General features: G+C 37.9%; 1 protein-coding gene across 1 annotated transcript; it reads left to right on the top strand.

The window, feature by feature from the left end:
* kcnj5 (potassium inwardly rectifying channel subfamily J member 5) lies at positions 1-25,187 on the top strand. Its single transcript, XM_032546067.1, has 4 exons — positions 1-204; positions 14,821-14,900; positions 17,225-18,098; positions 22,732-25,187. Exons 2-4 carry the CDS (start codon positions 14,838-14,840, stop codon positions 23,100-23,102), a joined length of 1,308 nt encoding a protein of 435 aa, XP_032401958.1. The 5' UTR covers positions 1-204; positions 14,821-14,837; the 3' UTR covers positions 23,103-25,187.

The raw sequence follows: 25,187 nt of genomic DNA, 5'->3' as shown, positions 1-25,187 counted from the left end.
TCACACACACGAACACAGACCCCCCTCTAGCACAGAAGTAGACAGAGAGCAGTGAAGAGCAGAAGGAGCTGGGTGGCAGGAGGGAGGCAGGAGGGCTGTTGTTGATTGAACAAAGCCAGGGAAGGAGCGCACAGTCGTGGGGTGAAGAGCAGCTTTGAAATGCCTTGAAGGGAGCCTGCCAGTTACTCCTGCAGAGACCTGAAGGTAAGCCTCTACTGTTGAAGGAAAAGAAAGAGGATAAAACAGAAGGGCAATATAAAATACGAAAGGGAAGGTTTTTAAAGCTGCTGATGCATGATATGACTGTGGCACCACATCCAAGCTCCCCCCACCTATACATTTGACTGCAGTTGGCATCGCATGCTGCGTTTCATCTCTCCAATCCCTTCTCCAGTGACTTGTCGGATGAAAAGTGTGCATCTCCTTATGAGGGACCCAAAGCTGTGCGCGCCAAACAAGACGGTGATAAATAGCAAGAGGGAGAATGAGGGATACCAGGTAGTTGTGAAACAGGAGAGCTGGAAAGCAAAAAAAAGTGTTGATGAGAAAAGTACACAAATTCCCCTCCTCCAGCGCTCGTCACATCTTGCCCTTTTTATATTATGCCACTGCAGAGCTACATAGATCATCTCTATGCATCCACTCGCTCTCGTGGCGGGGGCAGGGTAATCAAAAAGGCAATGAATCTCTGACGCAAGCGGAGAGGAGCCTGTCAACAGTCCTGCTGTTTGTTCCTGCTCGGATTCTGCTCTGTAGTTCTTTCAGTGCAATGCAGGAGTTTCACGAGCGCAGCATCAGGAACAAGAGTAAACCCGAAGCGAACGTCGATGTGTGTGTTGCTTCAAATCATTCTGTGTGCCTCTGTGTGATGCAGCAGGAATGGGGGGATCTTCCACTTTCCCATCACAAAGCACAGCATGTTTTATTTATTTTGGTTTTTTTCACCGTGTTTTCATAGATTTTACAAAAGCAGAAAATAAAGTAACACTTTTCATGATAGCTGTTGGCAGTTTTCATGAATATGCCAAACTGCATTTAGAGACATTTTTCATAATTCAAATCAATCTCTTTAGCATGTTGGCTTACAAAATTTCTGCCTCATAAGAGGGGTTGCTTGGAGCATTTGTACATGGTTAATGTCTAACATGCAAAGATATGCATGCAGTCAGAGCAAACAAATTTTTAGAAAACGGTGAAAAGGGAATTGCTGCTCAGAGGTGGGTCAATTCAAATGTTAACTCTTGCCATATAAAACAAAATTAAATCACATGTCTGTGGTTCTGTGAAGAAACTTTTAGAACAAGCTAAAAAGACAGAAAAAGACAACTCCTAGCGCACCCAGCTAATCGTTATGGGGATTCTTCAGCCTCTCTGTGCAGTTAGCATGCAATTAGCATATGGTTCTGCATGTGAGAACATAAATTCTGTCTGGTGTGAAAGTGATGAGGCATAGAAAGAAATAGCATTGCTCTATTTCAAACTGTTTAGAAAATCCGTTATAAGGTGGAAGCTAAATATTGAATGGACCTACTCTAAGTAGCTATTAGTGTACTTACTCCATGATAAGTACATGGAGTAAGTACACTACTGTTTCTATATGGTAAAAATCAGCCCCTTCTTCTAGACTATTTGCTCCATACAGAGTGTCTGGACTCTCGGTTTCAAGAAGCAATTGCTTCCTGAAGGTTTGGCATGTGTTGAAGTTTTAAATGTTATCCAATTACTAATGTTTGCCTGTGACGTATGTAATTCGAAGTTCCACATTATGAAGCTTAGCAGAAATTGCCTGAGCCGCTGCAAAGAGAGAAGCTGAACAAGGCGGCTGTTAATGTTAGTTCAATGTTTGGAAGCGTGTTCAACGTGGACTGAACACTGACGTTGCTAAAACTACAGGCAGTTGAACAGGAAGGCAATGGCCGGGCTACTGTTTCTGCAGTTCAGAAATGGGAAATGTAAATTCAGTGGAACCTATTGATTTATATCTCTCCTAAGTACAGTATGGATTGAAGGAGGAAAAATCAAAGAACTTTAAGGGTTTATGGTTATTATCTATTTGTTTATTCTTGTAGACAAAGCAATGTTTGTAAACTTTGTTTGTAAACGTTTATTTAAACAGGAAGAGAAAAACTCATTGAAAATAAATATATATATATATATTTACAAGAGTGTCCTGGGCTATTCAGCAACAACTTTCTGTAAGGTTAAAACATAAAATTGTTTTGCGCAGAACACGCGCCTCATGTGAAAGGATGTGCTCAGTTCTGTGATAGGAGTATGGGGCTCAGCATTCTTACAAAAACCCCCCCGTACATATGTTACCATCATTGACTATTCTTTTGTGGTTTTAAAAGAAACATTATGCAATAACAGTTTTCCAATTACTGCTGTTCATGCTGTGTTTTTAAAGGGAATGTCAGAGGAGTTTCATTGTTTCACTCACGCTGTGTGGTCTCCTCATCTCTTTCCATCTTTGTCCTCACTATTAAAAACTTGACTTATCCACATTCTCAAACTAATAAAGAAAAGATAGAAGGTCAAACGGGCTGAAGGATTTCTTAATCATCGTCCCTGTCATAAAATCTGTCCATTTCCCAAAGTTACTTTTATCACTTTAATCTCCCCAGAGCCTCCTCACAGCTGGTTGAGCCCTGATTGGGTGTCCCAGGGAAGACAGTGAGTTGGTGAGATCTAATGCTTTTTGATGGATTACCCTTTTAACCTACCAGTCATATAACTGTAGAGATAGCTCATGGTTGTGTACGTAGGTCCAGCTCCTTCTTCCTTGTCTTCCAAGCCCTGATCACCCAAATGGATGAGCAAAACAGGGCAAAAGGCCAGATATAATTCTCGCCTGGGTCAGAGGAGATTCTCAAGAAGGAAGATACCGTGAATAATTAATTGGATCTGTTTTCTTAGTCAACAATATGTGTCTCCAGAGGGTATGCAGAATGCTCTGTTTTTTTAGACAGATCTACATTTTCACATACCGCAGCAGCGTATTTGTGTCAAGAGCTTAGCCAGGCGTGAAGATTTTGTATTTATTTATTTATTTTTGTTTGTTCATAAAGCTCTGGAAAGTGTGTGCGCGTAACAGAGTGCTGCACAAAGAAAGAGTTGTTTTTTTTCTAATACTGTTGAAAAATCTAAATGGTAATCTGTATTTGCAGCTCTAGCATTCTGATAGCAAGAACCCCCAACACTTGATACTTAGCTGAATTTAAAAGTCACAGTCTTGCACTTTGTGGGATGATTGTGTATTTAATTCATTCCTGTGCTGTTTAATAAAACAGGCAGCATAAAATTTCCCTCACAATTTTTTCCCTACCAAAGAAATATTTGAGTGTTTACACTCTCATAAATCTGCAGCAAATACAAGTCTGTCGACTCTATTGTCACCTGTGACGCCAATGCACAAGATTTGTAGTATAAAGCTTTGCTATTTCATATGCAGCCTCACAATACTTCCATAATAACTACAGCTTTATGACGCATAAGGTTTTAACAATATACGGGCCGTCCCTTCAGCCCACACGCAGAACAAAACAAAGCTTCACCTTCTGCCTGGTTAAAAAAACAAACAAAAAAAAAACAACTGCATTAAGGATGATCATTTTCTACTCTGGTTTGCTCTGGACCTCTATTTTAACACAAATATACATTTAAATAGACAGTCGCAAAAATGAGGGTGACATCTGGTTTCTCTTCTTGCCTGGATTCTGCAAGAAAATGTATTTAATGATTATAAGTTGATCTGTGGTACATATTGAAGAGATGGTTGAATTTTTTGTGTGGTATCAGTAATTCCATTGCCTGTAGCACAGACTTCACATTGCAGTGAGATTTTACTAAATCATTTTAGCTGCTGCGAATAATTTCATAAAAGTAAACAGTTCACATCTATCTGATACAATTGCAAGTTATATTTTCTGTTCGTATTTCTGCAGTGAAGGTGGTGCATTTCTTTGTTCCTTGAGGCTTTTTGGGTATGATGCTGGTAAACTCTACGAACATAGTCTTAGCATGGTAAAATGAAAGTTGCTTGTTGCTATCTGTTTCTATCCAATGGTAATGTGGAATTTAAGCTGGCTTGGAGTGAATCAACCAGGCTACACACAGCATTATTCCAGCAGAGTTTGCTGCTATGCAGGAAGTGTTAAACAAGATAAAGTAGTTGCAAACTCCCATGGACTTCAAAAATAGAGAGTGTTCTATAGACTACAATTCTAAAACAGAGCAGAAAATTTACATCATTGTTCACAACTTCACCTTCTGTTCGCTGATTAGCCTCGTAGGAAATTCTACCAGAGGCAATCCTTGTAAACAGGAGAAGGCCCAGGCTCTGCTATAAGCCAGATTTGAATCAAGCAATGGCCAGGCTATCTTCCATGTGACTTTGCTAATGCTGTTTTGGTTGTATCAATCCTATTCAACTCATCTGCCTCGACAGCTGATTGTGAGTCAACCAGAATAATAAGCATCATGTCAAGTCCAGGAAAAGCCCAGTAATGCGATGTCTTGGATGTCATTCTTCAAATGACTCCAAAATCCCAAAGTTTTCTCCTCTAGACAATCTCTGATACAGTTAGCAGTGTTGACCGACTTAAAAGTATAATAAGATCATGAAAGATGCTTGGCTGAAAAAACAGTGACAGCCTTTTTATTGTTACTTGTACAGACTGGTATGCCATGGATAAAACCGCTTTCTGCTTGAGTTCCTTTGAACACGCTCACTTCAATATGACATCTGTTTCAAAAGTAGAGGAACTTTTAGCTACTTATAACATCACAGAATCAAATGGAAATAAGTCTCTTTATGATGAGATTATGGTTAAGCATTGAGCCTGCATTATCCAACTTATCACCGCAGAGTGTTTTTATTTATTTATTTATTTATTTTTAAATTCTGCTGCAGTGATCGATTCACCTACTTAACAGTAGGAGGTGCAACTAAGAAATTCTACAGCTCCTCAACAGGAAGTGCCATAAAATGAATATTACAGGGTAGCTACAGATTTCAACTCTAAGTTGATTTTTTGTGATTTTTGAAGTTTAGGTAACATTTAAAATGAATATAATTTTTTTTACCTTCTTGCAGCCGTACAGCTTCCTGTAGATTACCACTTGTCTGACACTTGTCCACTTGTCCTAGTTAACAGAATAGAATAAGACAGATTCCATCAGACCCTGAATACATTTTCAATCACTGTGTATTTTGTTAGATCAAAAATTATGTTAGCAGTCACTGTTAAAAGGTGTATGACTGTGAGAACAAAGGATCTCTGAATCGCTCAGTCCTGCATCACTGCAACGAGCCTCTCACTTCAGTTGCTCTTCTGTCCAGTCAGAATTATGCACAGAGGATGTTTATTGTTCATTATAAAACATAAAGTAACTTCCTCTTCATTTGCGGCTCAACCACAATTCTCAGAGTCCACCTCCTTGCCTATTACAAAGCACTTTTTACACATTTGTCAAGATACCAAGAGGTTTGTCTTTTACTTTTACTCCAGCAGACATCAGCACAGAACAGTAAACTTTCAATCACAGTGTGACTACAAAAAAAACCAAAAAAAAAACTGCACAGCTTGTCACTGCCATCATTGAAGTACAGGAAGAGACTGAGCCATTTCTTACTGTGATGGCTCAGTTTCTCTTCAGTATTTTGTTGTGAATAAATTGCAAGAAAACATTTATCTCTGAGCTGAAACCAATGACCAGCATGGTCATTGACCAATGGTCAGTGTGACACACTCAGAATTTATGAAAACCAACTTACAACTTTCCACAGCTGTCTAGTTTCATTCATCTTTTAACTTTTTTAGAGTCTAACTGCAATTTTCTTTGTCAGACTGATATTTCTGTCTGTTGCGATTCTCCTATGGTATATTTCATTTTTTAAAATTATATCATGTTGACCTTACACAGTGAGACACGGTCAGGTCCAGCACGAGAATGACCAAGAACAGCTTGCACAAAGCAAACTTTACTATTTGAGAGAGTCAGTGTGACCGATGGTTGCTTTGTTCATGTTTAAAGTGTGGATCCATTTGCAAAAATGCATTCCAGCACTTGAAGCATTTTATGCCTTGGTTAGTGTTTTACGAGACCACATAATTAAAATTTGGTCTTGTTGCTGGCTTTGTGAACAAGAGTGATATATTTAATTTAATGAAAGTGTGATTCCTCTTATTGTTCCCTTTAAACTTTGCAAATTATTGCAAACAATATCACAGAGCCATAATGTGAGCAAATAAGAGTTCAGGTCTGGTCAGTGAGGGTTAGAGTTAGTTCCTCTGGGTATTTGGTTGTTCAATGTTTTATATTCATAGCATGTATGCACTTAAGACATCATCTTATCATTGTTTGCTTTATGTTTATTAAAATGAGACTTCAACTCCTTTAACTGCAACTGTCTGGTATAACAATTGATTGATGCTTTGAAACATCTATCCATTCACACAGTGGCAGCTATATTAATATGTCAGTTTGTAGTGGTTCATACTTAGAAATAATTTTATTCTGTTGTGTTATCAAAAATGCTTATTGATCCACATCATTAAAAATGTGTACGTTCTTCCTCACAAAGCGTGCATCTGGGGAATTTCCATTTCTTTGCGTATAAACAAAAAGTTTTCCTATTGCAGAAGAATCAATAACATTCATAAAGAAGCATATGAAAGTCAAATTGATATAGATACTTCCATATCAAACCTTCTTTCAGAATTGTGAAAACAACAAAAACATTCTAAAGGCACACTGGACTTTTTAATTTACTTTAACTTATTCTTGTAGTAAAACATGACATCTTAGTTGTGGAAAAAAACAAACTATCTTAAATCTAAATAAAGGAATATAACTATTTCTTAATGGGTGAATGACTGAATGTAGTGTGAAGCCCTTTGGAGTCCTATGGATTTGACAAGGCACTATGCAAGTACAAAGTCATTTACTGTTTACCCTAATACAATATTTGGCAACACCTTCATAGCCCATATGCGGGAAAATAAGGAAACACGACCACCTGACATGATACGTGCCCAAAATGTAGCTCTGTAATACTCTCTCTCTGTGATATCTAATTCATCTACAATGCATTGTGGTGAAGTTCCTCGCTGCCATGATTGACTTCAGATGTCTCACTAACTGGTAATTAATGCTTCATATATGAATCAACCCCTTATGTCCTCTGGTAACAGTTCTAAATGTACCAGTATGTAAACAATTGACATAGCCATTGACCATCAAATTATGTCCAAAACAGAACATTTTGCTTGGCACTTCTCTCTTTGCACTGGAGGATGGTTGTTTACAACATAAGCTTCGTAGTGTCAAATTGGCACATTACATACATCACGGGCAAACTTTTGCAATTGGATACAGTTTAAAACTTCAACAAAGTCCACGCTTCCTGGAAGCCATCATTTCCCAAAGTTGAGAGCCCAGACCCTCTGTACAAAGCAAAAAGCATAGAACAAGGGGCTGATTTTTACAAGGCTAGCTTATCACCTACACTTCAGTGGAAAATATGCTGCATTACTCAGCTGAAAAATACAGCAGCTGAAATTGTTCAACACATAAGTGACAGGTCCTAATCTAATTTCATTCTCAGATGATATGTACTGACTATCGGAAGGAGAAGGAGGATGCTCAATGGGACAAGTATGGAAACACAACAACGCAATGAGAATTTTAATAGGGATCAATTGACCTTTGGGTCCCCCAGTATTCAGTGTGTACCACCTGACTCAGCAGCTCCATCCTGTCAGATTTAAACCAAGCCTTTCTGTTCTACTGTTCTCACTTGTCCTTCTGCCCTTTGCAACAAGAAGCATTGGATTTAGCAACTACAAAACTGTACTTTAAATGAGATTAAATCCAGGGTAACTTTCGTCCATTTAAACCTTGACAAGGTGAAATGCAGTTTGCGAAAGTATGTGCACCAACTGAGTTTCACACATTTCAAGTCTTTTTTATCTCCATGTCGTCTCTCACACTACAGGTCAGCGTGGTTGAAGAGGGTGCTATTTGGCTCCTGTAGGTGTTGGAGTTTTAATAATTCTCCTCCCACTTAAGCAGCAATGTAAAATAATCCTTATCTTAAAAGAAGGGCTTTTGCAAGCTGTGGTGCCTAGCCCCACTGATGTATGAAATGTACTGCAAGGAGAGAGAGAGAGATGAAACAGGGAAGAGTGAGGAAGATACATGTCAGTGTGTGCATGAGAAAGAGGAGAGACATAGAGGTATCATTAGGGAGATTGTTTTTTCACTGTGATTCGAGCTTCTTGATGCAGTGTCATGCCATTCAGAAGGTCACCCCATGAGAAGGACACACCACACACTCAGCTCACTATCAGGCATAATAGGAAAATGGTTTAGTGATGTAAGTGTGAGTGTGCATGTGGATCTATGGGTGCATGAGAATTTGATTGTGTGTTTGTTGGGCCAAGAGCCACACTAGCTGGGGATGAATTTAGTCTTTTGACCAAGCGACCTCATAGTGTCATAAGTGAGCAGAGATAGCTGAGGAAATATTCATAGCAGGTCTGGTAACAATGGCTCAAGGGGAGGAATGGAGGAAGGGATAGGGCCGAGTAAGAAAGTTTCATTGCCTCCATGAACATGAAGAACAGAGAAACTATAATGACCCCAATACTGTAGGTAGCTATCACACGCAGTGGCTCTGCAGATACTTACAACCTCAACAGCCACAAAAATATTTCTACTGAACCTACAGTAAAAAAAAAAAAGAATAATGAAAAATGCTGAAGAACTTTTCCACCATCTTTATTGTTATCACAGTGCAACTGCCATTTGGAAGTGTGGATTTTCTTTTTTTTTTACAAGGAGTTGTGTTAAGTACTTATGAGTATTCCACATCTCACCCTCATCAGATTAGCTTTTTGACAAAGAGCCAAGCAAATATAAAGAATACTCAGAAGGCAGCTATGAGTAAAGTCAGTTTTCTTAATCTAAAACAAGTCTGACTTCAAACCTCAGTAGTATTGAATTCTATATTTGAAGTTGCACATTATTGGTAATATTGAGGTCATATTACTATCTTGACAGCAGTAGGGTTTTCCATTCTTTGAATTTCAGAAAATATTACATTAAAATGTAATTTAAGCATTAACCTAAAGATTCTACTTGGAATTCTTCTTACCATTAAAGCATAGAAACGTGGAGTAGGATTTTTTTGTCACACATTAGCAAACTGAACATTTAAACCTCCGTGTAAAATGCTATTTTGTGCAAAACTGATGATGCACATTACAAGGAGAACAACATCTCCAAATGAAACATGAACATGTTGGCGGAAGCATATTGCTATGGGGAAGGCTTTTCTTCAGCAGGGACTGGGTCAGAGTAAAACAGAGGATACAGGTAGCTAAATGCAGGATGGATCTGAGAAAACCTGTTTGAAAGTGCAGAAGACTTGAGACTGGGACAGATTTTACCCTTTCATTGGGAAAAATGCTAAAAATACAACCAGAGTTACAGAATAAAAAAATTAAAAAACATGTTGTACTTTTCAGGTTTTTGTTTCTAAAAGCCATTATGTTCTTCTTTGTTGGTCTATTGTGTAAAACCTAAACAAAAATACATTGAACAGTCCTTATAATATAGTTAATTAATTTTGAATTAAGACTAGAGAAAATATGTTTAAAGAAAAATAAAATATTTTACAGCATCAAATTATGTCCAATTATGCTGATAAAGCAAGGATAATAACTAATGAATGTGTTTCCTAGTGTTTTAGTGTCGTCATAATTAGAAAAATAAATAAAACAAAACTAGCTAGATTAATTATAAAACAGCTCACCATGCACTGGAGTTTTGCTAATGTAAAAAATGTAAATGACCAAGACAGCATTACAGACCCCAGGGAAAAATCATAGCACTTGTCAATGGTTAGAAGGAAGAAAAGGTTTTCTGCTGAAGCATGCTGTTCTCTGTTCAGATGATGGCTTACTGCATGCTCTGTCAGCAAATATGGAAGAAATATGTAGTGAAGTTATCCTTCAAGAAACAAGTTCTGCGATTTGTTTGTACCAACTGGCTTTAAGCACAATGAGTGCTTTTGTTATCAGGATACAAACACAATTCAGCTAAAGCATCCTGTCACCCATCTGGTAACAAGATAAATGCTTGTTACCCTCTTAAGGGGTGGAGATAAAACATCCCATCTGGTATCTCTATACGAACACCTCTCATTTGGGCTTGTCAAGTGTATCTCAAACAGACACAGCAATTACAGCCTTATTGAAAACACACATCAGTTGGAAAGTTCACAAATCCCCCAGTGAGCTATATTTAATTTGTGAGAAGACGTAAAATGAGCTCAATTCAGAGACTCCGCAACCCCGGCGATCTATTCAGGGAGAGTTTTATGATAACTTCTTGCGTGTCTCATGTCTCTGCTGTCCGTTTGTCCCTTTGTCTGTCCCTGCCCTGCTCGGATGCTCGTCACGTCGCTTTGCCCTTTGCTTTGGACCATCAATGTCAACATTACATTCCTGTGTGGAGCTCAGCTGTGACGTGTTTTCTCCCACCTCTGCAAGCTTTTGCATTCACTCTCCTTGCCTGTCGGAGATCAAATAGAATAACATCAAAGAAACATGACAGAGAAATGTCAGAAGTTGTTGAGGTCAGGACACAGCCATGAAAGTATCTATTTGCTTACTTCATCACAAGGTTGCGTGTATCCATCTGTTTGGTTGGCAAATTTGCGAGATGATTTTAACACAGAGTCCAGGAGCTCTCTAAATTAATCACCTCTTGTGGGGCTCCGGAGGTGTTCAGATGCTAAAATTAGGGTTTTATCTGACACCTTCAGACACACACATACTCATACCTCCTCACTTTATTTTAGTTTAATTTATTAAAAAAAAAAAAAAATCACATGAATGAGATGACCCTTTTTACTTCTGCTTTTACACATGAAAGGTGCCTAAAAATACACTTTAGAAAAAAAAAAATAGAAAAGAGAAATAATCCCACTACAGAGCAAATTGTCAGCACATCATCTCATCGCTCCATCGGAGCTAAAAACAACCACAAAGACGAATATCCAGACTCATGATTTCATGCAACTCTAAATGTAAAGCACCTGAATTCTCAGCAAGAGAGATTATTAATATTTACGTCAACAGTAATTGCTGTCGCTGAGTTGAGAAACATATGGGAGCTGAGTGAGAGGTGTGCAGAGACTTGTGCATCTGTATCTGTACATGTGTGCACATGTACTTGAAAGGACTGACAAGGCTGCCAATGAGGAGCCAGTGCTTTGGGAATATTACATCATTAAAAACAGTGCAGCTGAGCCTGCCTCATCATCCCAGCAAATTAGCCAGCAGTGGATGCCAGGTCATCTCCCATGTGATGCAATACTTAGGTTATGCAGAGTATTGTGATAAGATGGTCATAACAAGCTTAACTTTGGACATCTTTGGTTCATCATTTTCATGTTGTGTGGGTGTTTTACTACAAAGATTTTGAGGTAAATCCTTTTTTTTCCCCTTGTGAGGTTAGGATCTGATAACAAAAGTCCTAACCGTGTCTAATGAGACATCCAAACACTAGAAGGATAATTCCAGAGCTTGTTAGGGAACTAGTGCATTCCAAATGTAGGCAAGTACAGCAAATTGTCAGTGATTATTTTGACATTTTCAGTGTAAACATTTTGTAACTTATGTGTGAAGCTCATTAACAAGACTAGCAGCATAGCACACTTTGGTAATTGCTCTGTCAGGGTAGAGGGGCATTATGAAGAATATGTTTGAGGTACTATTTTCTAACACTGTCGATTCATTCATCCTCCATATGCCATTTAACATGATCAAGTCTTCTTGATGTTTAAGGGTGATTTTATTTCTAGTGAAACAATTGCTTCAACTAAACAAAAAATACAGTCCAAGGTAAACTCTCTGCCTAAATACTTAGTTTTTCATATAACTGCATAGACCTACTAATTGGCAACAAAGTCTTTTGACATTAAAGTGTTTTGTAGGAAGCTAAAGTAAACAGAGGCATAGTGCATAATTCCAGTGAGTGTGGCAAAGGAGTGTCAGTACATACAGAGATTAATTTAAAATTTGGTGTTTATCCCAAATGAGTGGACCAATATAATCATCAATCACCTGAAACCTAGCATACCTGTGTTCTGTCAACAGAGGTTCTCATAGATAATCTAATCTAGCTAACAATTGTAGTTTTTTGGCTAATTCTAGCTAACAAACTCAGTATTCCTTTATAAGAGTATGTTTAAATTGGGACACAATATTCTCTGGGAGATTCTTAAATCTGTGCATAAGGTGGATCAAAATCATTGGTCTTCAGAGGACATTATTGCAGATCCTCAACTCCTCTGTTCTCCAGTTTGAAGGTGGTAATTGAGAACACAGCACTTACAACTTTTTTTGATAAATACAGATTATGTCTGTGGTTAATGGCATTTCAAGAATCAAAAACAAATCCATCTGGAAACTTTGTTGAAACTGTTTTATGCCAAAGCAACTTGTTTTCATAAAAGTACTTTCACTTTCTTTTGAAATAATGAAAATAATGAAATAATGTCAAACCTCACTTATTCTCACACCTGCTGAGAATAAATAAATTCCTGTAACTTGCTGTTACAAATATAGCTCATCTTTGGACAGATGTTTAAGACTAGGTGGCTTAGTTTGTTTGTACTGTACGGTGCATAAATGACACATCAAGTTGATTGTGTTATACAAGCACACATAGATCTCAAACTATGTATGCCTCCATTTGTGTTTGAGAACAAAAATGGAGGCATTGCTAGTTATGGAGATTTGAGAGGTGGAGCTCAAGAAAATAGGTTATGTATGTGATGGTGGGTGGTAGTTTCCTGGCCCACATGCAAAGTTACCCTAGAGATATCAGAGGAAAGTTTTAGTCACAAACAAAATGTAATGGGCAACAGTTGGGGTCACTCTGGAGAAGTTGGGGTCATCCAGAGAGAAGAGAGGGAAGTTAGGAAGTTATTTTAGGAATCATGAACAGAGCGTTGGGAAGGGCAAGTCAGGTTATGGTGTGAGAAAGCATGCATTCCTGAGGGGAGTTTGGAAGGTGCTGTGGTCGTCTGATGGTAGAGCGCTTGTTGCCGGACTGTCAGGCGAGGGGCTGAAGGCATCAAAGCTGCTGCGGATTGTTCAACAGGAGAATCTTGAGATGGCAGGAGAACATAATTAAACCTTTACAGCATAAAGACTGAATGACTCAAGAATCATATACTCTCACAAAAAGATCCACTAGAGAAACTCACAGGAAAAAAAATGCATAAGGTCACAAGAACTTTCTGAAGAGCTACATTCTACCATCGAGATTAATCATCGAGCAAGGAGTGAAGGTCCTGCAGCTCCTTTATTCACCAGAGTCCTGATGAGGTGATTAACCCCAGGTGTGCAGGCCAGTATAGCTCTCCAGCAAAGATCCTCTCCAAAAGGCTACATTCACACAGTATTGATGCTCAATTACAATTTTTTTGCTGAAATCCGTTTTGGTTTGTTTGGTTTTTTATGTGGTCGTTCACACTGCTAATTAAACCAAATGGCAACGAGACTTCTGTGTGAAAGGTTTTTGTCCCCAAAGTGACCCAGTATGAGCAGCAGAAAAATGTTGATGTCACACACCAACATGTTTAGTAAAGTAATAATGGATGCAGCCATTTATGGATCAATTTTAAAGTTTATTCAGCAATGGAAGCCATCAGTATTGTCAGAGGACTATAACAACACAAAGAAAAGTAATAAAAAGGAAGCAAAGCTAATAACGATTACCACATATGGAAGTGGCACAGATTGGATGTTTTTGGTTGGTGAAAAGATCAGGATTGGGTAACTGTTCTAACAGCCAGATATACATGTAGGTCGCATATGGGCAAAGATGGTGGATTTGGGTCACATTTGCTTTCTTTGTAAATGTAGCCAAAGTGAAGTCACACTCTCAGAAAAATGCACAACAGAATCCTGTCAGGGTGTGTCAGAGGTGGCTTGTTACTCAATATTTTCTAAACACTGCAGATTTTTTTTACATATTTAATAAATCCAACCCTAATTATTCAATTGACTCTATAGCGACTTGGTTTTCACTGAAATATGTAAACATGTTTAATGTCTTATAGTAAGGATACTAAGGTTTGGGACAAAATAATAACCTATAAGTTATACAAACAAGTAAAATGAATATTCTGGCTTATCCCTTACAAGTGCAGTGGTGCCAACTTCCATTGGAGGGAGATACAAAGATCACCCTTATGCAAAATGCATTAAGGATGCCAAAGAGACAGATTTTGCTAAATTTGTCTCTTGTCTGTCCTCCAACACATTGACATTTTTTGGGTTATTTATAGTCACCAATTAACCTAATGTGTTTGGTTTTGGACTGTGGGAAGAATCTGGGGAGAACCTGTGCAAATACAGACAAAATCTTCAAATGCCACAAACAAAACAAAAAAAAAGTTACTCATGGAAACTAGACCCATCTTTTTGTAAGGCAACAAATGAAATGTGTTGGCTAATTGGCAAAAAGGTCAAAGGGATAAATATCCAGTCAGAAAATTATTTGATAAGACTTAAGTTCTTTGTGTTGGTTTAAATAGAATTAAGCAAAAAACTTATAAAAGTAATTACACACACACACACACACACACACGCCGTACAGACCAAAAGTTTGGACACACAGTTGTGTCCAAACCTTTGGTCTGTACTGTATATATATATTCAGTAATTATATCTTCAGAAATACTACAAACTAGAAAAGTTTATGTCTAAGGTAATTAACCTATTTGATGTTCCACAGGTGTGCTTCAGCTGAGGATGGCAGGAGATTCACGAGTCCTCATGGACCACAACATGGAGATAGGGGTAACACCTGCACAGGTAAACTGCAAATCCACCATTTTTCGCTGAAAAGTTGATGTTTGCTAAACTGCAGTAAATACGATGGAGAAGAATAAGAGGAAAGGAAACCAGGCTGGCAATCGTTGCAGAAGCTTAACAGTAGGCAAAATAAAACAGCTATTAAATATGCAACTGGTGTGCTGTAAAGATTTGTTTCTGTTTTTGAGAAGTGCTGACAAACAAAATATAATTAAATTTCCTCAATACTCAGATCAATGCATAATTCAGTTTTGCTAGCACTGAGAATGATAAAGAAAAGACATCCAACACTTGCTCATAACAGATGGTGGAGTCATGCTTGTTATCTGCACTCATTCCCCAGCTGACTGGAACTTTTGGCGGTTACTCAAGCCTGACTAAAAAAGGCTCAATAAGGAAAAGAAAAAAAAAAAATCTTCCACTTACTGCTGCCATTCTGAGGCTGCTAATTAATTTGTTTATGGACCATCAACCCCAGGTACTGACTACAAAAGGCAGTACTGGTTGAGACAGCTACTTCTATGACTCAATTAGACCATACAAGATAAAATGAATGAGCTTGTTTTCATGAGCGATGTAAAAGAATGGCTTTCTACACAAGCTACAAGCTTTAAAAATTGACTACTAAAGAAACACTTTAAATTGTGGGGCATGCTGCTTGTACATTGCCATAATAGGCTATATAAAAGTGTGGCAGATGCATCTTAAGGTTGGAGCGTATAAGGTTAACTGATTGTTTACTGTAATATCAGCACATGCTGCCACAGTTCAAAATCTCCTGCCCCCTCTTAGGGTAAGTTAAAAAGTTGCAAGTAGTGAACTCATTGGCCCTGAATTTATAACTTTTACCTTGTGTTAACATGCTTTAATAACATTTCATCCAAACTGGTCAAGTTGCTACAGGTCAATAAGCATCGTCTCTCAGTTCTTCATTGATATGTTCCTTAAACAAGGATGACCTCAAATCAATATGAAGAAAGTCATTACAGTACACCCACATCTGACTAAAAGTGCATAATTAAACATAGGAGAGCAGTGAAAGTTCCCCTGACACATCAATGATACTACCTTTAATAAACCTCTCTGGCAGACTTTAATTGTAGGCTCTGTAATCAAAGGCACTGCAAGGACATTGTAGTGCTTTTGATTCATTTCTTAGCCAGCTAAACTGAGTGGAAAGCTCATAAAGGCGAGCATGAACACAACAGGATGAAAATCTCTCAATGATATCTGCATAATACTGGACAACTATAGACTACAGGTGTTCAATTAGCAGCAATGTATATTGAGACAACTACACATCATATTTGAAAATTCCACTTTGTCACAAGTCATAGGTTTGTTTGAAAGCTGGACATGGCTTTGTCTTGATGTATGTTTGTTATTACTTCACTGCTATATGCTTGTGTGACTCAAAAGCAAAATAAGGTCAGCCTTTGTTGAAATACATCACCGAAGTGTGAAGCTGTAGTGCTATTTTCATTAACCCTTGTGGAAAATGACATTCAATTCAACCACAATAAAACAATAAAACAACAATAAAAGAAGCTTGTGTCAATGATAACATAAGGATCTGTTAGAAAATGATGGAACATCTGCTCAAGCTAGCATCCCTTAGCGTGCAAAAGTAGAGAACACGAGGGACATAGAGGGAGACAGGACATAGCTGTGGAGCCAGACCGCCTTGCTGGAGCAGGGCCAGCACAGACAAAGACCCCGTTGTCCTTGTGCTCTTTTGTCCTTAGTCTCTGTTTCTGTTCGGGTCTGGTCCATATGCACACATAGACTGGCACCTGCAATGTCAGTGGCAACCAGAGCACAGGAGGCAACGTTATGATGCAGCTATTGATTGCATTGGTGTTGCTGCCAGACAGTCAGATGTAATGTGTGTTGGTCTTTCTAGTATCTGAGCAAATTCCATAAAACAAGTTCACTTCTAAAACTTTACCCCAATAATTCTAAAACCTTTTTACTAGAAAAAGTACGTTAATCTGTATGCATTTTCAGGAATTTCATTATCTTGAGAGACATTTTTGAAATATAGACTGAACCATGTAACATTTGTTGTGCCACAAAGAGAACATTAGCTACATTTAATTATGTTTCCATTTTTACTTGAAGGTTGAGATTTCAGGCAGCACAACAACTACCCATAGTGCATGTACTATACTTTGACAACCAAATACTTACAAAACATAAAGGATGTAAAGTAAATTTGAAACGGAAAATAAGTAAATGTTCAGTAAGAACTTCTTTCAAGCTGTTTGTGCATGCTTATTTTGTTTTACCCTCTGTTTTTTTCTCTCTGTTTTTGTCCATCCTAGGTTAAGAAACTCCCAAAACATCTGCGGGAGCCTCAGATCTCAACCGAGCGAACCCACTTGATTTCAGAACCTGTAAAAAAGCCACGTCAGCGGTATGTGCAGAAGGATGGCAAGTGCAACGTTCATCACGGAAATGTGCAAGAGACCTATCGTTACCTCAGTGACTTATTTACAACTCTGGTGGATCTGCGGTGGCGCTTCAGTCTATTAATTTTTACCTTGGTTTATGTGGTCAACTGGCTTTTCTTTGGGTTTCTCTGGTGGCTTATTGCACTGGTCCGTGGAGATCTGGTGCATGGAGATGAAGAGGGCTGGACCCCATGTGTGGAAAACCTCAACAGTTTTGTCTCAGCTTTCCTCTTCTCTATTGAGACAGAGACCACCATTGGGTATGGCTATCGCGTCATTACAGAACGATGCCCTGAAGGTATTGTACTGCTCTTGGTGCAAGCCATCTTGGGATCCATTGTTAACGCAATTATGGTGGGGTGCATGTTTGTCAAGATTTCACAGCCAAAGAACCGCGCCGAGACCCTCATGTTTTCAACCAATGCTGTCATTTCGGTGCGGGACAACAAGATGTGCCTGATGTTTCGAGTGGGGGACTTGAGGAACTCTCACATTGTGGAGGCGTCAATTAGAGCAAAGCTCATCCGCTCACAGCAGACCAAAGAGGGGGAGTTCATCCCACTCAACCAGACTGACATAAACATCGGCTTTGACACAGGGGATGATCGGTTGTTCCTGGTGTCACCACTCATCATTTCCCATGAGATCAATGAAAAGAGCCCTTTCTGGGAAATGTCCATGGCACAAATGGAGAAAGAGGAATTCGAAATCGTCGTTATCCTTGAGGGCATGGTTGAAGCCACAGGTATGAAGAAGGAAACAAATGAAAAAGTAGAATTGGAGGATATGCCAAGATTTAATAATATATTTTGTTTACAAAGATTAAGAGTACGAAGTGACATTAATAATGGATGGATGAATAGAGGGAATGGAGAGGAAATAATGAGAGGAAAACGTTAAATCTGTTCTACAGATTTAATGTTGTAATTTATAAAATGATGAAAGGCTAATTGACTTTTCTTGGAGCCTCAAAAATACTAAGACATTTAGATCAGTAACAATAAAAGTTTTAATGAGGATTTGGTATTTCATAAGCTGATGACTGCTCTTCAATCAAAAGGGTTCCGTGTAATTTTCTTAAATGGGACGTAAAACTAAAACCTACAAAAGCATTTCAACTGTTTCCTTCTGCTCTCAGCAGCCCTTATCCCCATTATTGCTACTTAAAGGTTTTGTCTTTGATATTGTTTATTTCAAAATGAATAAAGTGTAGCTACCCACACTACAGGTTTTTGTTTTGGGTAAATTCTGAGGTCCTGGTTGGTTACATTTACAAGGCACGTATGACCAGGAGCTGTTGCTGTGAGTAGTTAGAGGACTAGCATAACTGGCATAAAATTCCAGTGCCAGTTAATGATCTGCAGAGAGAAGCTATTGGAAGAATTGTAGTTGATATTCTGTAACATGGTAATATGCTTTGAATGTTGTCATTTTTAATGATTTGTGTTTCAGTTGCCCTCTCCCACATGGACAGCTGTCTAAACGCAGAATGCTCAAGCAGTCCATTTGATTATCTTTTGTGTTATTCAAATTTTTAAGGTGTATTGAACACAATGCAGAGATATGTCAAGTTTTCAGCTCATAGCTCTGCAAAAAAAATAACTGTTCTTGGATATCCAACTAAAAACTGAAAACACATATGTTGTTGCAACATCATAGCAAGGAGCACAACACAGTTGCTAATAACTCATTTGCTCATTTGTTTGTTGTGTGTAGAATCAACAATCGTAAACTCATTTAGTCCTGTTCCTTCTTTTGTTTGTCTTTTGAAGGATTCATAGGTCAATGCTAAGATAGTAAGAAAATAAAACATTTCTCTGAAAGATAGTTTAGTACAAGAAAGTATAATTTATGAATCAGTAATAAAAAAATGTTGCAGCCTTCCCAAAAAAAAACTATGAAAGCTCTTCAGAATCACTTGATAAATACCTCATAGAATATTACAGTGTTAGTGTGACACTTGTGACCCTTTAGTTAGCTTGATATAAACCAGCCCCTTATTCTACTCTTTGCTTCGTACAGAGGGTCTGGATGCTTACTGGAAATTGCTTGCACCTCCCAACGCAAAGAGAATTGCAGAGCCACAACATATTCCTATTGCTCCAACTTTAATTTCTCAATATTTGAATTGTGGCCAATACAGACTGAATGGCCTCTACTGCCATTGCCAAACTACAACCACAGGCAGACCACAGTTCAAAAATAGCACAGAAATTGACATCATAATGGTTGAAATTTATTCTGAGAACTCAAGCTAATTGGGAAACGGTTCCAAGAGACTTTTTTGTAGATCATAAAATGCTACGTGTGTTCCAAATTTCATAATACTCAATCAAAGTACGACTTGGAGCTGATTATTTTAATGCTTCGATCAGGTACTGTAGAGGAATTCGTCCCTGCCCACGGAATATTTGCATAAATATGCCGAATTTGGTGCAGATCACATGATATACAGTATGTGTAAATTAAAACTAAACGTATGGCTACAGTGTGGCACCTGCCTTCACTATTCCGCCAAGCCATGCCGCCCATTGAAAAGTCTCTGTTTTGGATATCGGGTGAGATCGACTGTTTTCCATTTGACTTAATCTCAAGTGGGTAGGTAAATGGGACCAGCAAGGGACCTTTCCAAGTGAAAAATGTGACTTTAGATATCTTCCGGATCATACCTGTCAAGTTTTTGACTTGAGAATATGGGAAATGTCGCCGGTGCTACTGTCAGACCGGGAGATGCAGAACAGGAGATTTGACAGGTATGCTCAGGATATGACTACATATTGTTGTTGGACACCCCATACTGATCAATCAACATAGTTCAGATTTTCTATGCCAAGGATCTTGTGGCAAGAATGCAAAGTCTGAGGTCTGGTCTCTTTGTTCGCTGTAATATTTTGATTGAATTATGTCCTCCTTTCTTTTTCTGCTTTGTCATGCCATTGAGCACTTGACTCAGGCATGCTCTCACCTTTCATTTTACTGTGACATCACGCTGAGGTTATGCTATCACTGTTCTTGACCGCAAGGCAACAGACAAACATGAATTCCTAAATACCAAATTTTTCCACTGTTATATGGAACTTAGTATTTAAAGCATATGCCATAAAAATGTAAACTTGGTTAAAATTGAGTTTAAGAGATTAAGAGTTTTCCATCACAACTATTTTGTTATAGAGTTGTTAAAGTATTAGACATTCACCTGACCCAAATATATATTTCTGTATACTCATTCCTAAACTGCCCTTGGGTATGAGTGTGTACGTGCTGGGTTGTTTGTCTTCTGAGTCTCTGTTTTGCTCGGTGAAGTACTATTGACCTATTCAGGGTCTCGCTCAGTGACCCCTGATGATGGATGCCAGCCCAAAACAAGACAGGATAATTAATTGTTAACATTGTTAACACCCTTTAGACCTTCTTTAAGTGAATGATGGCCACTTTTGCAGTGGCAATAGTGATTTGCTCTCACTGTACATAATGTCAGTTAACAATGGATGTGGTCTCAATTAAATATTTTCAATTCCATCTTTGGTTCCATCTAAGGAAGATGGTAGTCTATGAGGTAAAAAATGAAAGAGAATAAACTTTCAAAATTCTTCTACAATAAAGAAGCAAAAATGTTTTAAATAACAACGATAGAAAATGAATGTATTTCTTTTTTATTTTATATCTGGAAATTGACTAAAACAAATCAGTGCAAAAATATTGCTATAAAATTGCAGGCATTTTTATACAAGACGCAAAAGATCCCACCAATCTAAATCCATGAATCTCACACTAACAATTTCCCTTTTGGTCTTCAGGGTTTGCAAAACAAACTTTGCTATCTGCCGACCATTTATTTCACTAACACACTTTCGCAGCAAATGTTTGCATTTAGAGAGTAAAAGATTTTTCTTTATTTCATAGTAAAACATTCATTTCTTACATATTTTATTGTGTTGCTGCTATATTCCTAACTCCTCTTCATTTTATTAAATCAAATGAAAAACAATACATCTCCACAGTTGATTCACGGATCTCCAGTGCAGCAGTGTGTCTCATCCAATGTGTGTTATTATTTTAACAAGTCAAATACGGTACAGCATTTGTTTAACAGAAAACACAGTCACCTTTAGGGTTGAAGAAAGAAGTTGTTTAACTGCAGTGAAACTAACACTATGTTCTGAAAAATATGTGACTAGGCTGCAGTTTGTTGTAGAAGTACTATGTTCTGCCAGCGGCCAAGTTATATGTGTTGCCGGCAACAGTTTTTTTGTTTTCATTATTTGATGCTTCCAAACTTGAGATGGAGGGTTTAGGTTTTTGCCCGTAGTAAAATTATTTATACAGAAAATAAGACTTCTTTTAACCCATTTCTCAGAATTCATAAACCATCCATGCTATTGTTGCGAAAACAAGAGGCTGTTTTCTTTTGTTTTGTAAGTTAGAATGCTTTGCCATCTTTTCATGGAATAGAACACCTTGAGAAGAGACAAAAAGCTAGGTTTTCAAAAAGTATTTTACTGAAATATAACTGTAATGTATCAATCCCGTGATGGAAAAACTTTGATTTTATTATTCGCTTATGAACTCTGTGCTACAATCTGATCTTAATTGTTTCAGCATTATGAATGCATTAAGTGTGAATTCTATTGCAATTAGTTTTCTTTTGGGAATTATATAATTTGAAATCACATTATGTGTTGCTTTTTTGGAAAATACATAATTGAATCCTTCATATACTGTAACCAATAGTTGTGAAAAAATTCTAGTGTACTCTATTTTTAACATTACTTGGACAAATGATGGCATACAGGCCTCTAGGTATGCAAAGCTGGCATGCCCTGAAAGAAGTGAAGCTGTCACCATAGAAAAAGGTAATTCCACAAAATATTGACTCATGGAGGCTGAATACAGACAGCACAGTTGTTATCTTTCTCTCTTGCAGTCTGAATTAGACGTGTCTCAAAATGCTGTAGAAAATATCTCTTTTTATCAGACATCCTTTTTAGTTACCTCACTAATACTGAAAACAGCTAACTTTAAGATTTCTTTACACATGTAATGTGTAGTTCATTGTATGGTGCATTCACTGGAACTATATTGGAATTATATTTTTGAACTGAGCGATCAAATCTGAAAATAAAATCCTCTCCAGTCAACAGCCGATTCCGTAGTGGAGCTCTATATAAAAATTTGGAATAAATACATAAAAGTTTCTTGATGGAGCATAACAACATGTGGGACCCCTTTAACTCACCTAAGTTGCACTTAGGTGTGAGTCTGTACATGCATAAGTGGTGGCAATAGCTACTAGTCCTTCGTGGCATTGCAAGGATTAAGTGTGGAAAATTGTAATATGCGCATGCGAATACACTCATTCCTGTCCATATCTGTTGCAGGAATGACATGTCAGGCTCGGAGTTCCTACCTGGATACAGAGGTGTTATGGGGCTACCGCTTCACACCTGTTTTATCTTTGGAAAAGGGCTTCTACGAAGTAGACTACAACAACTTCCATGACGTCTATGAGACCAACACTCCCGCCTGCAGCGCCAAGGAGCTAGCCACCAAGCTTCGGGACGAACCACTTTTGCCTCAGCTCCCGCTTCTAAGTCCCGAACCTAAAACACAAACTTTTGACCCCCTCGACTGCCTGTCTGAGTTGAATCCACTAAGTCAGGATGAAAAGATGGAGGAAAGAGTTTCAAGTGATAGGGGAGAGAACAATGGCTTAGCTGCTGCTCTCGAGGAGCCTCCAATCACTGATTGACTTCCGGACTGAAGTGGTACATCAGCCAAGAAGTCCAGCAAAGACTGGAGCAGACAATGCTTCTTTTAATCAATGGCCATTTATTTACTCTGCAGTAATTTGAGACAACAGACTTTGTCTCCAGATTCCAACACATGCAATATTTCTCCATAAGAGCATCAATCTATGGTATAGATTGGTTTTGTAGACAAATATATTACTCATACAGAGGCACACATTTAAAATAACTATAACTACTCTTAGAGTTTGGGGGCTTTTTATAACCACAAGGATCACCAAACTGTTATTTCACATGAGTTCAAGTTTTATGGTTTAAAGTAAACTAAAGCTGGAAGCCCTGAAAGCACACCATGAGTTTATTGTGGATGCACCAATATTCTCATTTTAAGATGCTGTAAGTCTGCATTTTTTAAACTTCCAGTCACTCCCATTGAGAAAACCTGTCTAAACAGTCACTTTAAAAAGCTCAAATGTTTGAGAGCAGCTTGCATGTGATAATAAAATCTTGCTTGCATTTCTTTTATTTTAAAATAAGATATATTTTTGTTTCCTGTTTCTGTCAGTATTAATACAACATCTCTGCCACATAAAGGTAAAGACATAGTGCTTCTAGTTTGCAAAAGAAGAGCTTGGAAGCCACTGAAATGTTACATCTACTGGCAAACATAGCGCAGTTCTGTGTTTCTTTGTTCAACTCTTTTCTCATTGCTGTGCTGTCCTAAATACAGTCACAGTGCATTTCTGTGTGTAACGTCTTTGAACCACTGGGAGAGCTGACCCAAAAGAATCTTCATAGTACCTCATTTGGTATGCCTTTTTTGAGTTTTAAAGGAGCTATTAAAACAAGCAAAAGCTGACAAATGCTATATTTGCTACCAACTTTACTCTTCTGTCAACTACTTGGTTTGGTAAAGAGTTTATTCTAATTGCCATAGTAACAGAATAAATCCCTAAATTCAAGCCACTTTTTTAGTACAAAAAAAGCACAATTTTATGTAAGGGGATTTAACACTGACTCAACAAACCACAGAACTTCTGCTGTTGCCTGATGCCTGCCATTCCTAATTAGAAATGGCATTTAGAATGTTTCAAAAAGAAAAAAATTATGCTCATCTTCAGTTTGAAAGGTTTCTAAATTGTATACACAGTGTGTATACATTAATGTTGCTTGTGAAACATTAATGTTTCAAATGTTTCACAAGCAAATTAAAGTACTATATGATTCCTCTTAGACATATACTGTAATACTTATAAATCAATGTATATATATATTTCTGCCATGCAACAAAACTTTAAAAAGGTGCCCAAACACTATGAAAAAGTGTTCTAAGATTTATTGAGATTATGGACAACTCAATGTTTGATTTTTTTTAATACGTTTTTGTCTTGTGACTGGACCTGTAAACATGCTGGTTGAATGTCCTTTTTTCTGGTTTTTACTTGTTATGTCACACCAAAATTAACACGTCAAATATTGCTCGGGTTAGAAGTTTGCATACACTCATGTTCATGAATGTCACGTTAGTTATTCTGAATGGGCTGTAATCCTGTAGCGCTTTTTCTAGTCAAGAGAATCCCAAAACACTTCACTCTACACTTCGTAGTGTGAAGTGCACACATTCACACACTGATGGTTGATTGCTGAAAATAACAGATACATTTTCAGTTATCCATACATTGTGAAAATTGTAGAGATGGGCTATAATATACATATTAATAATTTGTTAAACATTCCACTGCAGTGTGCAACAGCACCATCAACAAGGTTTTATTCAAGGCGATATTCTGGTAGGATATTTGTGGATTTGGGCTTTTAGAGTAATTTCCTACTCTAAAGGGGGTGTTAGCCTAATGTCCTTTCCAAAAGAGGTTTTGATGTGTGTTCATTGTTCTGTCAGCACTCCCAAAAGTAGGGTTAAATTGACAGTGAAGTGTTAAACTCTGACCCAAACTATGACCATTAGATAAAATAAAATTTGCATTAGTGTATGATGTTCAGGACCAACCTGCCAGCTTTAAACCGGGCATTTCTGAAACACTGTCCACAGTGAAGCCAGTTTAAACATCAATACTATCTCAGAGGGA

The sequence above is a fragment of the Xiphophorus hellerii genome, chromosome 18 (genome assembly GCF_003331165.1).
Source record: "Xiphophorus hellerii strain 12219 chromosome 18, Xiphophorus_hellerii-4.1, whole genome shotgun sequence".
In the NCBI taxonomy this organism is placed as follows: domain Eukaryota; kingdom Metazoa; phylum Chordata; class Actinopteri; order Cyprinodontiformes; family Poeciliidae; genus Xiphophorus; species Xiphophorus hellerii.
Note: the sequence above shows the minus strand (reverse complement) of the source record. Positions and strands in the feature narration are given on the sequence as shown.